This window comes from Rhincodon typus, unplaced genomic scaffold (genome assembly GCF_021869965.1).
Source record: "Rhincodon typus isolate 14 unplaced genomic scaffold, sRhiTyp1.1 hic_rhity00000700, whole genome shotgun sequence".
Lineage (NCBI taxonomy): Eukaryota > Metazoa > Chordata > Chondrichthyes > Orectolobiformes > Rhincodontidae > Rhincodon > Rhincodon typus.
Genome location: NW_025966338.1, coordinates 6,638 through 23,177, shown reverse-complemented (window position 1 = coordinate 23,177; position 16,540 = coordinate 6,638). Strand labels below are relative to the sequence as shown.

At 38.9% G+C, this 16,540-nt stretch overlaps 1 protein-coding gene across 2 annotated transcripts; it reads left to right on the top strand.

Moving 5' to 3' along the window:
- The first annotated feature begins 11,290 nt into the window (after positions 1 to 11,290).
- On the top strand, positions 11,291 to 16,306 carry LOC109934659 (mineralocorticoid receptor-like). Of its 2 annotated transcripts, none has more exons than XM_048621481.1 (3): positions 11,291 to 11,434; positions 12,663 to 14,465; positions 15,410 to 16,306. In XM_048621481.1, the coding sequence occupies exons 2-3, from the start codon at positions 12,682 to 12,684 to the stop codon at positions 15,420 to 15,422; spliced, it is 1,797 nt and encodes a 598-aa protein (XP_048477438.1). In that variant the 5' UTR covers positions 11,291 to 11,434; positions 12,663 to 12,681; the 3' UTR covers positions 15,423 to 16,306. The 2 variants fall into 2 exon arrangements, with proteins under 2 accessions (XP_048477438.1, XP_048477439.1); XM_048621482.1 differs by having other exon boundaries at positions 11,335 to 11,581; positions 15,384 to 16,233.
- The last annotated feature ends 234 nt before the right edge of the window (positions 16,307 to 16,540 follow it).

Here is a 16,540-nt window from a genome sequence, read left to right as displayed (position 1 = left end):
AAAGCAAAATTCTATGAATGCTGGAAATATTAAATATAAACAGAAAATTCTAGAGAAACTCACCAGGTTCTGAAGAAGAGTTATATAAGACTTAAAACATGAACTGTTTCTTTCTCCACAGATGCTGCCAGACCTGCTGAGTTTCATCAGCATTTTCTGCTCTTATTCCTAACGTACCAATTACTTACCTAATTGTTTGTTGTACCTGCACATTAACTTCTTGTAACTTATGTACAAGAATCAAATGCAGATTTTTCCCAATCTCCCAACATACAAAAAATATACTATATTATCATTCTTATGACTAAAGTAGACAAAGTAGACTAAAGTAGTAATTTTTATGACTAAAGTAGACAACTTCACACTTTGCTACAATGTTTTCCACCGGCCATGTTCTTGTCTACTTACCCAACATGTTACCCTTCTGCAACTTCTTTGGATCCTGTTTATCACTTGGTTTCCCATTTAATTTTGTATGATCAGCAAATTTGGATAAGTTGCACGCAATCATTCTACCTAAGTAACTGAAATAGCCTGTAAGTAGCTCATGTCCAAGGTATTACATGGGTTACAGCCTGCCACCCAAAAATGACCCATTTCTTCCTTCTCTCTGTTTTCTGCCCATTAACCAGTCTTCCATGCCGGCTATTTATTTATTTCATTCTCATGATACCTTGCTTTGTTTAATTACCTCTTGTATACCATCTCATCTGATGCTATTGAAATTCCAAATACATGACATCCACTGATTCAACAGCTTTATATTTTCCCATTAAGTTCACTGCTAAGTATTTTCTTAGTGAAGTATGGCCTAGGCAGAAGAGTGACATTGACTGCACATGCTGCCTTATATCTTGAGCATGTAAACTCAGATATATCACAACAGCAAAGGATTCCACTCCTAATTTTCTAGTGTGTCATTCAGGTCAATGACTGATATCCTTGCAGCAGTCGTAGTGCCTTTGTCCTGCATAACCCACAATACCATCAACATTTGAGCCACCATGACAAACCAGAGTCTGGCTATAGACAGTCAAGGGCTAACCACTGACCTCCTGGCTCATGATGCTACTGAGTGATCCAGAAATGCATGTCTAGCCATGCTATCAACATGAAAAGCTATCAAGCAGATGACTGGAGTGCATCAGAAATGCTTCTGTTGCAAGGAATACTCTGGAAGAAGTCTTTGCATTACCTTGCAGACTGTGTGGAAGAAGAGGAAGAGGGGCAGAAAAAATGAAAGGAATAGAAAAGACAGCTAACAGAAAACTTTTCCACCCAGATATTCCATCAGCAGCTCAACTGATAGCAGTATTAATCAATGTAATACCAATTCATTATGCACCAACAATTCCATGCCTTTCCTTCCTGCTTTTACTATCACAGCATCCTCTTGGTCAGAACATTGACATAGAAGTCACAACTGAAAATCATTCAAATTTGACCTTATCATCAAACCATCCAAACTGCTTCCATAGAAAAGTCTACTAATCACACTTTTCCATTCCCTGTATGTGTGTGTCATGCAAGTGCCTTTGTCTTAGTACGCCTACGCAATGCTACCCTGGGGTCTGCAGCCTGACGAGCAGCGAAGTGTAGACTTTCAGTGGAGAAGACTGCAGACAACTTTGCTTGATGAAATTCAGCAATTCTGGGGCTAGGAGGTCTGTCTTCAGGCTACCAGATCTGCGTAGTGGCAGACTGCTGGTTGACAGGCAACAGCAAGGACACTAATGATGTGTTATGGGAGCACAAATGCGATCATGTTGAAAGAAATGGCTAGATCCTACTTTACAGTGCCATTGCCATATCCCCAACAAGGCACTTTAGCAATAAGTTGCTTAACAAATTGCTGGTCAACCAGGAGACCCTGACACCTCTTTGAACACCCAGCAGTCACAATGGATGTAGTGTGAGCATTCATGGCAACAAGCTGAGCCTGCACAATCGCACCCTGAGCTTCTTCTGAAGTACTCAGTAGCTTCTGCTTGGGCTGCAATGAGGGCTGAGAAATTGACTATCAACTGTTGTATTGTGGAGTCCACAAGTACAGCAACGGAATTGGTCACCATTTCACAATGGAAAGAATGGACTCCAAGCTCCACACAACATTGTATGCCAGGTTGATGCCAGTCTCCTCCACACTTCCTAATAATGACTATGGGCAGATGTGTCAGTGTATTAAAGATTTTTATGTGCATATCTATCAGCCATTTTATGTATGCTGCCTCGTGCAAATCTTCAACTGAACCCACTGCAGCAGAAACCACAAGAATATATATCCACTTGTGATCTGGTACTTGTGCTACCCTTTTTTTCTGACCTATCTCCCGACCATTCATACAAGGTGTCACAACATTTCCATGTGTTCCTTCTAAGATACTCGCTAAAGTTACATGTGTCTGTGAAGCTTGTATGGGAAGTGGACAGGAGGAGAAAGGTTGGGAGTGGAGAAATTCTTCCCAAGTATTTACTCCAGCTAAATGCACCACCCCTTTAGAATAGAAAAACAGAAATATTCAGCGGCTCAGGCAACCTCTGTGGAGAGAGAAACAGAGTCAATGTTTCACTTGGAAACAGAAAGGGCTGCAGATGCTGGAAGCTAGAGTCAATAAATATAGAGCTGGAAAAGCACAGCAGGTCAGACAGCATCTGAGGAATAGGGAGGTCAACGTTTCAGACCAAAGCCCTTTGTCAGGACTGGGGAGGGGGAAGGGAGCCCAGAAATAAATAGAGGCGGGGAGGCGACTTGGGAGAGGGTAGTTGGGATGGAGATAGGTGGATACAGTTAGGGGTTATTGTGGTTGGTCAGTGGGAAGGGTGGAGCAGATAGGTGAGTCTGAAGATGGGCAGGTTGGGGGTGGAGAGATTTTGAAGCTGGTGAAGTCAATATCAGGCCATTGGGCTGTAAGCTCCCAAGGTGAAATATCAGGTGTTGTTTCTTCAGTTTATGTTTGGCCTCACTCTGACAGTGGAGATGGACATATCACCAGGGGAGTGGGAGGGGGAATTAAAGTGGATGGCAAACAGAAGGTTGGGCTGGTTGGTGCATGCAGAGCGCAGATGTTCCGCGAACCAGTCCCCAGGTCTGTGTTTGGTCTCCCCGAAATAGAGGAGATCACATCGGGAGCAACAGATACAGTAGATAAGGTTAGATAAAGTGCAGGCAAATCTCTGCCAGACTTAGAAGGATTGTTTGGGGCCTTGGTCAGAAGTGAGAGGGGAGGTGTAGGGGCAGGTATAGCACCTACTGCGGTTGCAGGTAAAGGTACTGGGTGTGGCGGAGGGGTTGGTGGGGTGTGGAGCTGACGAGGGAGTCACAAAGTAAACAGTCTCTGCGGAAAGTGGACAGGGATGGGGAGGGAAATATCTTTTCGGTGGTAGGCTCTGATTGTAGATGGTGGAAATGTTGGAGGATGATGCGTCGTATTCGGAGGTTGGTGGGGTGGTATGTGCCAAGCTGAGGCATGCTGCCACTCAACAGTATACTTATCACTGGCTGCACACTGCAATCAAGTAAATAAGAAGGCAACACAAAACTTGCTTGCTGCTTGCATTGGAAGTTAACAGCCATGGATTAATTGTACTTTGTGATTTACCCCAAATGTTTTCAGGCTTATCAAATGTCATGGCCCCTATGCTGCAACTTGTTAACAATTCCTAGACTTAAATCTTTGCAGACTTTAGTACTGAAGAAGCAAGAAACCTTACATCCAGTACAGCAGATTGCTTCCTATGCAAGTCTCTCTGTTCTTGGCTGACGGGATCTCTGGTACCAGGAAACAGATGGAAAATGAGACACTGAATGCATATTCTTGGTGGGACTAGAAGAAAAGACTTCATTGCCTGTGGATAAGAATTGATGTTGCATTAAGGAAGTGAAATATTTCAAAAATTGTAGTTAACTTGATTTCCAAACACACAATTGTACTTTCTACTTTCAGATCGTTGATCTGGAACATGTCCCCAGATAAGTAAATAAAACTAAAGTAAAAGACAGAGGTTGTTTAAAAGCATTCAGATATCTGAATACTTTATTGTCTGAGGCATTCACTATCATTGAAGGGAGTTCATAACTTCAAATTTTTCAAGGACATCAACAAACTATGTCAGTCTTATGACAAGAACTAAAGTGTTACAAGTGTGTAGAACTGTCTTCTGATGGAAAGACGTTTGTATAATTTTTTTTGACTATGATTATTTGTTCCGTTATAAAATTTCAATGTTAATGACGTGATACCTCTGTTTCTCTATTATCGTAAAATTGAAGATAGGTAAACCATGATAGTATACAATACAAAAGTGGTGCTTAAAATTTTAAATCAAATGTTAGACTTATAATTCATAAATATTACTTGATTCCAATATTTTTGTTTTACATAACCATGTCAATACTACTTTTTAAAAGTTAAAGCATCAGATTTTGCAATGCATGGAAAATGCAGGGAAATAGTAACAAGCTTACTGGAAAAATTTCAAACCATCCACAGGAAACATTTTAAAGGAAGCACTGCAGAAATTTTGATTGGCATTCTAATGATAGTTTCATTTGACATTGATCACAATTATATACCTTAGAAATGTAGTTGCAACATTATCAATCATTGGATCAACCAGGAGGACTGCAGTGGTTCAAGAAGGCAGCTCACTACCATCTTCTCAAGGGCAACTAGGGATGGGCAAAAATGCTGGCCAGCCAGCGATGCCCAAATCCCACAAATGAATAGAAAAAAAAATCAACCTAATAAAGGAGAACTGTTATATTCGACATAGGGCAGGAAAATAATGTGATGTCATCATTTGACAAAGCATGCCAGTTGTAGGTTTCAGTCATCTGTTACTATCTTTCTTGATAGCTGTGCATGCACATAAAAAAGAAAACTCAATAGGGGAACTCTCCCTGAGTTTGCAATAAAGAAATGGATGGGTTGGAGAACGCACTGATTTAAAAGAAAAAGCCTGGTTTTTCCTTCATTTTCTACTGATATTAATTACCTAAGAATAGTTGGGCATAAAATGGAAATGAATGAATGAAAGCTCATGCAGTCAGAGGTACTCATTTAAGGTTGAGGATAAAACTCTTGTACAACAAAATTATAATGAGACAAACCAAAGACATGAAATTCTGTTTGTGCTAAATTCATCAGACATTTCTGCTGGCCAAATAGCAAATCCAATATAATAATATCTGCGATAAGCTGAAATTCCAAACTGATAATTCTAGGATAACTGATCTTGTCTAAGCTTGTCATATGACTGTGCCAAGCAATCGAAGCTGAGTCAGGTTACACACAAGTGCAAAATCCTGGAGCACTGGATAAACCCTCATTTGAGATCTCCCTGAGATAGGATGTGAAATACCTGCAAGTATGGCTAAAAATGTGGTTAATTAGATGATGGTGAATTTAATACAGCAAGTAGAAAACTGAAGTGCAAAATGAAAAGCAGTCATCAAAAAGAAGTGAGGGAATTCCACTATTTAGTTTATATACCAGTTTGAAACATAAGGCAAACAATTTAGAACAGTTCAACAGGTGGGCTGTCTCTCTGGTTGTCCACCTTGATGTTGAGTAAGCTCAAGGTTGTCCGAGCAGAGAACATTCCTACCCATTCCAATCCTGCAGTAAAGGAGAATCAACCTGGAAAAGAGGTTGGGAAAAAGGAATTCATCTGCAATAAAAATTCAAGAAAAGGCAAGGCATAATTTTCCATGTGGTAAGCAGTAAGGATGCAGTGGTTATGGCAGCAATGACAGATAATTGGCTGTGAAATGGTCTTGTCCATGTTTGTAAACAAATCAGGACACACAGAGATGCATTCATGTAACAGTTGTGCATTTCTGACTATCATAAATGTGTGGGAGATTCCCCAGGATTTGACTCATTGTGATTTTATTGTAGAAACAAAAGAAACTGAAGAAGGGTCATTGGACTTGAAACATTAACCCTGTTTTCACTCCATGGAAGCTGCCAGACCAGCTGAGTTTCTCCAGCAATTTCTGTCTTTGTGAAAGAGAACTGATACCCATGTTGTATCTGACTCAATTGTGCGCAGAGTATAAACTGATGTAAAAGTAAGTTGTGACACTTTCATATTTATATCTATCCGACTAAAATTAGTTATGTTACAAGAACCTGCAGTATCTGTTATTCCTGTAGGTGATGCTGTGTTAGGCCTTTTGTATTTTTAAGGTGTCATGCTGTATAAATCAAAATAGCTAATATTTCATATTAATGATATATCATCGTTTGAATGCACAATGTGACCACTGACTTTTCAAAAATCACTCAAAATGACTCGTTATGCTTCATTTTTTTTCTCCAATTAAACTGTCCAAAATGAGAGTTAAAAATTAAAAGTTTTTTATTTCACTGTAATACAAAATTTTTCTCCTGAGTTATATTCTATGACTTTTAGTGTTTTAATTAAATTTGTATTTGAAGACCTCAACATTTCTCAAAGCCTGTTCTTTAATGTAATAACTTTGCTGGGTTCTGTGACTCTGTGAGTTGAATTTGAATTGTGTAAAGTGGCTAATTTTCAAGAATGCATCATTCAGTACTGTTTGGTTAGCTTTCGTTAAGAATATGAAAAAGGTCCTTAACTTCTAGGACTCAGCAGCTTTTCTTCAAATCATTTTGAAAACACTGACGTGTATTATACAGAGCATTTGTTTTTTTATGAAATAGTAGCTATCAATGAACTAGAATTTTTTAAAAAATGTCTTGATTGTACCTCTGGTATAAGTTTTTTTTGTTATCCTATAAACTTCAGAATGTTTTTAGGCTTCAGAAAGATTTCATATGGCTAGTTGAAAAGTAATTATTAGTTTTCCAGCAATGGTACACATCAGTACTAATACCATAGGAAGAAAGAAGGAAAAGGCAGGCAATTATAAGCAGCTGGGAGAAAAAAAACTAACAAGCAGGACCTCGAAGAAACTAACTTGAATTATTTCCTAATCCATGTGCCAGTAAGTACAAAAATAGAAGAGTAGAACAGGTGGTTAGCGCTGCTGCCTCACAGCGCCAGAAACCTGGGTTCAATTCCACCCTCGGGCGACCGTCTATGTGGAGTTTGCACATTCTCCCCGTGTCTGCGTGGGTTTCCTCAGGGTACTCTGGTTTCCTCCCACAGTCCAAAGATGTGCAGGCCAGATGGATTGGCCATGCTAAAAAAATTGCCCATAGTATTCAGGGGTGTACAGATTAAGTGGGTTATAGGGAAATGGGTCTGGGTGGGATGCTCTGAGGGTCAGTATGGGCTTGTTGAATCGAAGGGCCTGTTTCCACACTGTAGGGATTCTATAGACTCTATAAACAGACGAATACATGGCTGGAGAAATGGTGCATAGAGTTTTGGGATGTTGCGACTAGTTCTGGAGGTGGGGGACGCATACAGTCTAAACGATTTGTAACTCAGAAATGCTGGGTCCAATGTCCTTGTGTGGCGGTTGACTCTTGTTATTGGGGAGGGTTTATACCAACTTGGTAGGAGAATGGTATATAACAGGATATAACAACGGAAAGGAAAAACAAGATCACAAAGGACTGGAAGAGACAGATAGCGCTAAAGTCAGCAATAGAAAATTGTTAGATAGGGTCAAGGAAAGAGAAAATACAATAATGTCTAAATTAGGACTATGGTGCACGATGTGAATGCACTGTGAAGATCAAACAAGATTGACATTAGTCCAGATAGACACTCAGGAATTAGGATATTGTGGAGATAAAAGACAAGGTACACAAAAAAGGGATGAGCTAAACATTCCTGGAAACAAGGCGTTTACGAAAGATAGGGAAAGAAAAATAAAGAGAAAGGTGGTAGTCTTGATAAATGTTAATAATACAGCTGGAGAAAGCAAATGTCTGAGAGGGGTCAAGGACAGAATCCATTTGCTTATCACCAAGAGGTATAAACGTTATAGAGTTATTGTAAATTTTAATTTTTCTAATATTGACTGGGATAGTGGTGGCGTAAAGGACGAAAAAGAGTTCTGAAGTGGGTTGGAGAATTTTCTTGATCAGTCTGTTTCCAGTCCAGTGATGAAGGAGGCACAGCTAGATCTGGTTGCGTAGATTTTGGCAAGTCAAGCGGAATGGCAGTAAAGGAACATTTCAGGGACCGTGATTATAGCATCATAAGGATTAAGTTAACTATGAAACAGGGCGAGCAGCGATGCAGAGTGAAAATAATTAACTGGGCCAAGGCCAATTTCAATTGAGTGAGAACAGAGTTGGCCCAGTTAAACCAAATTTAAAGATTACAAGGCCAGACTGTAATGAATAATGAGACAACAAGGTGCAGAGCTGGATGAACACAGCAGGCCAAGCAGCATCATAGGAGCAGAAAGGCTGACGTTTCGGGCCTAGACCCTTCATCAGAAATGTCTTTAAACAGGACACAGTTTATGTACAGTCAAGGTGCTTTCCCACAAGAGAAAGGGAAGAGAAACAAATTCAGTGATTCCTAGATGACAAAAAATGGAGTAAGCTAAAACATAGAAACGTTCTGGATGATGTTTCTGGTTGACAAGTGAAAATCAGGATGAATATCAAAAGTTCAGAGGGGAAGTGAAAAAGTAATGACAGAAGCACAGAGGTCAGAAATCACTCAAAACACCGGTTATAGTCCAACAGGCTTATTTGACAACACAAGCTTTTGGAGTCTCGGTCCTTTTTCAGGTGTTGGTGAGAGAGGTAGTATTGGGCACAGAATTTATAATAAAAGATCAAAGGTTCACACCATGGATGAGGTTGTACTAAACAAACCTTAGATGCTTTTAAATCTTTAATCAGTTAGAAGGTTTTAATTGATTAATATGCATATATAAATCCCCGAATTCCTTTCAAGTCAAGGTCCTGAGAGAACTAAAGGTTTTATCAGTTAAAGAAGAGGTGACATCTTAGGTCAGACAATGCATGTTAGGTGTGAGACCTTGTTTAGAATCTGTTTGTATTTTAGTTAGGTGCCAGACTGGTTATATTTTAAAGTAGGAATTTATAAAACTCCATATTGACTGACTTCTATAAATTTTTGAACAAAATAAAATGTATCTGCAGATACGAATTCTCCGCCCTCACTCACACAGACTCTCCCTCTTCCCCTTCTTTCTCCCTCTCTCTCTCACACACACACACACACACACATGAATCTGTGGGGTGTTCAAAAAGCACACAATTTATAAACACTCATACATATTAATCAATTAAAATCTTCTAACTGATTACAGATTTAACAGCATCTTAGTGTTGTTTAGTACATCCTCATCAATGGTGTGAACCTTTGATCTTTTACTTATAAATTCTGTGTCTGATACTACCTCTCTCACTAACACCTGAAGAAGGACTGAGACTCTGAAAGCTTGTGTCGTCAAATAAACTTGTTGGACTATAACCTGGCATTGTATGATTTCTGACTTTGTCCACTCCAGCCCAAAACCAGCACCTCCACATCAGAAGCAGACATAACATGAAAAAAGAATGGCAGCTAAATTAAACCAATACAAACATCTTCTATAGGCATAAAAATTGTAAAGGGTGGTAAGGAAAGGCTGCAACTGACTAAGCATCAAAAAGGGGAATTACACATGGAGGCAGAAGGTATGTTTGAGATTCTGTATGAGGACTTTACATCTGTCTTTATCAAGAAGAGAGATTCTGTCAGTCATAGTAAGAGGCAGTGAGTCACTGGATCAGTCAGTGATGGGGTTGGCAGAGCAGTTTTGCCCGTTACATTCACCCTCCACTTCCCATCCAAAAGGAGAAAAAAAAAGCTGAGGCTAGAGAGAGACCCAATAAGGTTGTGAGACTAGAAATACAGAATCAGAAATGTGAAGAAATAGAGAACATCCATAGGAAGATATCAAAGAAAGGTAAGAGCAAGGGAATTGACTGTTTAATACTTCACTGCTGGCCTAATTTCGTCTTTCAAATTTGTATAAAATACAGATAATGTTTTGCAAAAGAAAGAGAGGGAGAAGATTAGTGAGGTTTTGCAATGATGATATTTCCACTGGTACTATGTAGCGGTTCCCCCTTCAACTCAGTCCAGTGCAGTGTCAACACACACAGCCTGACGTCAGGACGGCAGCAGAAACAGCAGCAGTGAAGCCTGCATGTGAGTGGCAACGTCTAAGCGTCTCAGCAACATTGCAATAGAACAGAAAAGGAAGGAGTCAAGCAAATATGCAATGGACAGAAAGTTTCCCCTCTTTGATTATTCCGTTTATATTTGGTTTCGCGAACTTGGATGTTTGATTGCCGAGAAGGAATAAATTCAGAGGACAAGTAAACCAGTTCGTTCGGGAACCGAACCGTCAACTGCGTGGATTGAAGTGATTTGATCTGTACTGTAGACTTTTTTTTAAAAGAAAAATAAAAGTGTTGCATCTTGAGGATCTTGGAGGGTTTGATCTTTTTTGCTATACTGTCCTGCGACCTCATATCGCAATGAGTTGGATGTGAAGGTTTGTGCAATATTTATATTTCTATGTATCTACATACATTTATTTTTAACTAGGCATTAAGCCAGAATAGCAGCGGTTTCGTGGTTAACTAACTTGAGTGCGAATGACAAAACCTGACGATGTCTGCAACCATTAAAAAAACCTTTGAAAAGTCAGCCTGTCAGTGAGGCGTTGCGCAGATTGACCTTTCCCTCTAGAAATAGAATTAAATGTGGGCTGAACATCGCCTCTCCCCCGACACCACTACCTTTGGTTTCATTTCAATAAAATCTCCCAAGTTCAACTTTTCTCCCGTGACGATTTAAGAACAAAAAAGGGGGAGATTTTGAAAACCGCTTTCTTCATAGAAAGAATGCAGATTCCACTCTGCTTAATGTAAACCTATCGAAAAGGTTTGCATGAAAATGGTGGTTTTCACTTAAAGCAAGCGTTATATAAAAAAATGAAGTAAAGCCTTCCAGCAACCAAAGGAAAAACGTCGTGTTTTTTTTACATTGCGTCAGCCGGGTGGAGTCTTACCAGATATTCTCCCCTCACCCTTCCCCGCCTCCTTCCGGATATACATGTAATATATTTTCAGTCGCAGCAGTTATATTTATTGAAGTGAGTGTCTGCAGGTGGCTCAGGCACACCCTCAGTGAAGTTATGGGGGACGGTTGGGCGCGCGGCCGGCTGACGGTTAGCCGGGGCCTGGGGAAAGTTCACTCTCGCTCACACTCGGTCTCGCGCTCGTTCCGAGCCGAGCACCAGCTGCAACTTGCGGCAGCTTGACCCGGAATGACAGTTCATCCGACCAATGAGAGTAGGGCGCCGCCGCTTCGCTCGGGTATTAAAGGGACATGGTTGTCCGTCTATAACCAATCTGCGCTGCCGGTCGGCGGGATGCCCACGAAATCTCTCCAGTCAACGAAAAGACGCGAGAGGAGCACCCCTCCCAATCATTTCGTTCTCACCCTCCCCTTTCTGGTGAAAATAATCCACTCACTCGTTCACATCAATATATACATTACGTGTATATTTGAGCTACATCATGTCTACGTGTTTTAGCTTTGATTTGAATTGCTTTGCACCAGTCAGCTAAAAAACTGTCAAACAAGTCGCATAAGGGAAGTGGTGAGTCGCAGAAAACAATGTTAAAACAAGGCACTGCTGACAGTTTAATTAATGTTTTGCTTTATTATTGATGAGAAGACTGGACATGTAATTGAAACTGCAATCGTCGTCTAGTAAACATTAAGGCTCAGGCAAAATCACGAGTGAGACGAAAGAATCGGGGATGTAGAATCAGCAGCAACTGGTGAAGAGTAGGGCAAATCCAGGCGGTTCGGCAGGTACACGCTCCAGATTTGTAGAGTGCAGTGGTGCTATAGTTCCATTGGTGTAAATCAGTCAACCAGCCCAGGGATTAATGAACATGAAACTGGGTCTTCTGCGAGGAAGGGTGGTTGGCAGTGGTCCCTGCCGTAAAATCCTCTAAGACTATGGGGTACTTACTGTTCGACAAGAATGTTTATGTTAAGTCCACCTGACGCGAACTGTATTGTCGAGTTATTCAAACTTTGAGCCAGAAAGGGAAATAAAGCTGCATAATTGGGAATATAGGATTTAGTAAGATTTTGGTTTTCGTGGTGCTGTTTTGGTCTGTATCATCTTTTACCATTAATCTCATAATTATGTTTAGAGTCGGAGTGATGTACATATGTATGCTTGTTTAAATGGTCGTGCAACCTACAATTTTCTTACTGTGTCATCGTTATATTGCAAAACAATATTTGGCTTCACTGTTGTATCCTAGTTGCATTGTTTTATTTGCATTAAAAAAACCTTCTAAATATCAGGAATGCCACATCATTAATCTCACCGTCAATTGCTTGCAGCTCTTTCGTTAATAGAGAACTCGTGCACAGCAACTTTCTATAGATTATCTGGAGTTAATGACGACTCTTGTTTCAAAGTCAACGTTACATGGAAAGCGTACTGTCTGCAATGATTGATTAAAGTTTTGTTCTTAAATACATTAGGATATAAAGTATACATTTAATTTGGGAATACCTTAACTAAGTATGTTTGTTGTTGATTAATACAAATTGAAAGTTTATTTTATGAATTGTTATTCTTGCAAAGATATATATGTTTTCTATCTGAAATGGAACGGAATCTTTTTTTTTAACAATACAATTCAATTGTGTTGTAGGTCTATTAAAGAAACAGTAATGGAAACCAAAGGATATATTGACTACCCTGAAGTAATGAATATCGGAAGACAGTGGAGCCTAAACAAATCGACCTTGAACGTTGGAAAAGATCAGGTTGATAGCTGTGACAGCAAGGCAATGACTGTCCTCAATGTTAGTTGCATACCTCCAGTTGTGAAGAATGCTGATGGAGAAAGGAGTCAGGAGGTCTCTCCAGTTCTTCAGCATCAGCCTCATTATCATGTGCAACACCAAGATCAGCACCTTGGTTTTTTTGCTTCAGATCCAAAGTGCAACCTAGGACCTGCTAAAGAACTGTCAAAAACTGTTGCTGAGTCTATGGGTTTGTATATGAATTCTGCAAAAGAAATGGGTGGTGAGTTTAACTACAGCATACAACCTGAACAAATGGAGGGAAGGTCTAGCAATATTGCAGAAATTGGTGGACACGAACTGAACCTTCAGGAGGAGAAGGTTAATGCTATCTTATTACAGCGAGGGATGAGACGATGTTCCACTTCCTCCAGCCCTGGAAGAAATAGTCAGGGTTCATGCATCTCTAGTCCTGTAAACTTTAATAACTTAGGGTCTTCAGTGTCAAGTCCTATTAATATTAACTCTTGTGTCTCTAATCCTGCTAAAATAAATTACTTATCTCTATCTAGTCCTGATACTGTTAGCAATCTGGGATCTTCCATCTCTAGCCCTGATAATATCAATAATTTTAGTACTTCTACCACTAGCCCAAGTGATGTTCATTGTGCTGTCTCCAGTTCTATTAAGATGAATAGTGTCAGCATATCTAGTCCTAGTAATATGAACAGTTTGGGCACTTCCATCTCCAGTCCTGCCAATATCAGTAACCTGCATTCTTCAGTCTCCAGTCCCAATAACATGAACTCTCCTCTTTCTACTCCTAATAATCTTGCTTCTCCTCTTTCTGTATCTACTAATACTAACGTTTTGTCTAGCCCTAACAATAACAACGTGGCCTCTTCTGTCTCCAGCCCCGCTGTAAATAATCTGCGCTATTCCAATTCTAGCCCTGTTGCTGAGCCAAGAATGATCCTCAATCCCGACCAGAACTCGAGAGCAAGAAATCAAAAGCATGAGGCACCTAAAGTATTTAAGGATGAGAAAATAAAAGATGAATGCTTAGACCCAGGACCAATTAACAATGTTAATACTGCCCAGTTTATGAAAACAGAAGTAGACAGTGATTTTGGTGGGGCATGTTTTCTAAGTAGAGGTAGTTCAGACTTACCTAATTCAATGTTTTCAATGCCTCTAAAATGTGAGATGAATGAAACCACTTGTCTGAACACAATGTATACTGGTCAAGTTTCAGAAAACCCCTGTTCAGAAATTGCACATCAGTTGATTGATGCAAAGGCAAGTTTTGGAGACACCTTTGACCTATATGGGGTTTTGGGGATCCCCACATCCGCCTCTAACTCTAGTTATGAACATGATACATTTTTGCAACCCAACCTGACAACAGTGATCAAACAGGAGCCAAATGACAAAGGTTATTGCCAAGCCAACTGTTCACTTCCATCCACCATCATCGGTGTTAATTCAACTGGACAATCATTTCATTACCGAATTGGAGCCACTGGCACAATTTCTGTGCCTTGCCCTTTTATGAGAGAACAGCGAAATCAGCTTTTGAATTTAATTACTCCTGTATGCACTGTACTTGGATCTTGGAAATCGCACCCTGTCACGCCACAGAGTTCCATCTCTCCTGGGAGAAATGATGGCTACCAACTGCAAGGATACATTCCTGAGAAAATGTCACGGTGAGTTCTACAAAAGTTCGTGAATCTCAGAGTATTTTGTTAAATTAGTTCAAATTGGTGTTAATCTGTAACATGGAAATAGCGATGCCATGCTGCTTATACTTTTAATTAATCAGTTAAACAGGAAATGCCAGGTATATTATCTTATTACTTAATGCAAGTCATTTGTATTTTTGATGATACGTGCCAGTTTAGACAGAATATGCCAATGCTCGTGCAAAATTGCCATCACCAGAAAATTATAACTTGGAAGTTACAGTTAGAAAAGTACAGCATGTAATTTTTTTCACAAATACTTTTGCATTCTTGCATCATTAGCTGTTTTGAATATTTTAAGAACCTATTATGCCTTCTTGAGGCAATGGAGACTTCTGCAACTCGTCATTTTGCTTTGATAAGTTTGAAAGGTTTTATGCAATGAGGTATTTTGACATGTAGATCAAAGGTCCATTTGTGATATGTATGGCATTGGGTACATTTTAAAGGGTTATCAGACAGGGTATGAAATAATACATAGAAACTGAATATTTAGCAATAACATGATAATAAAAACTTAAAATGCTTTGTTACCAAGCGAATGAACTTGTGTAACTGCAGATTAAATATTTTCATATAGATTCAGTCAGACATATCAACAAGTTGTAGTTCCTTCTTCTGTGTTTTCAAATTGCATGAATTATTAAATGTTTTAAGAATGGTTGCAGCATATGGATGGAACATAGCTAAGACAATTTTAAAAACCATTTAGGTTCTATTGTATGCAATAATAAATAGGCTTAAGTATGTAATTCAATCTCAGCCTTCTGATTCCCATAGATACTTAGGATTTATTTCATAGTCTCTGTATCAGAAGAGTCCGTTGATTAAACTGCGATCCAACAATTTACTGCTGGTTAACTGTTTCCTTATCATTTCCAGCTGCTACATGTCTCTCTATTTTACAGGAAACGTATTTGAGGTAATCATCCAGATTTAAACTAAATAAATCATAAAAATACCTCAAATTGATTTCCATTTTAATATAAGAAACAGTATTATGTAAGTATATACAGTTGTTTCTGTAATAGATATATCTCCTTATATTTGGAGCAGCATTACATGAGTGTCTAATTTACTATGTTTAAAAATATTCTGCTAACTCAATATAATGGTGCGTTGGCACTTGTTTATCATGACCGCTCCATTTGAATGAAACAATTACTTGTGTCGTAGAATGGACAGTTTACCTTTCTGCCAAGGCATCCACAATTAACAAGTATAGTAACGTTGACTTAATGTGCTACACAAGTTCATTTTTTTTTACTGTTTTATGTGATGACTTGTTTGACATAGCAGCTGACGGACATCTTTGGTGATAGGGTATTTGAATTAAGTTGCATTTCAAGTTATAATCTTAAGATGTTTTACTGTTATTTTTAGACATTTTTATTCAGTTAATCCACAGAAAAATATTTCCCTAAGCTCTAAATATTCAATTCTACGTAATTCTGTTTTTTAAAAAATGTATGTTTGTATTTGATAATAGTTTGTAATTTTGCAAGTTACTATTAAAAACAAGTAATGTCCATGTGCCTCTGGGTCAAAATTACACCAGAAGTAAAGTGCAAAGTATTCAAGAATTCTGCTAAGTTCTTGACAACAAAATAATATCAAATATTGTCCTTTGAAAAGTTGCAATTTCACTTTTTAAAATATTTTATGTTTGTATTAGCAGTATTGCCACTGATGAAATATTTTGGCTGCTTCCCCAGCAGTTTGGGTCAAAACTCTGCTGAAAATTTTGTAAATATCTTGACTGTTTACAGTTCAGGATTACAATGTTTATCAATAAATTCATTCATATTAACATTTTGATTATTACATTTTATTTTTTTCTGTGACAGTTCCTGGTTTTCTGATTGATAGAAATTAACATCAAAAATCACTGTACGGGTAGTTGTAAATACTCAACCTTGCACACTAAAATTTAAATCCCTCAGTATTCTACTGAAAGCACAGCATTTTATAAATCTTGGGCTTGGCTTCTAAGTTTCATAATCATGTCAGTTAATCAAGCAGCTCTTGTTTTAAGTGGT

Excerpts from the sequence above, each read along its gene's own strand:
- LOC109934659 (XM_048621482.1), top strand. The coding sequence starts at position 12,682 with ATGGAAACCAAAGGATATATTGACTACCCTGAAGTAATGAATATCGGA. Across the intron at positions 14,466-15,383 it reads ATTCCTGAGAAAATGTCACG|CTGCTACATGTCTCTCTATT; the intron begins GTGAGTTCTACA and ends TATCATTTCCAG.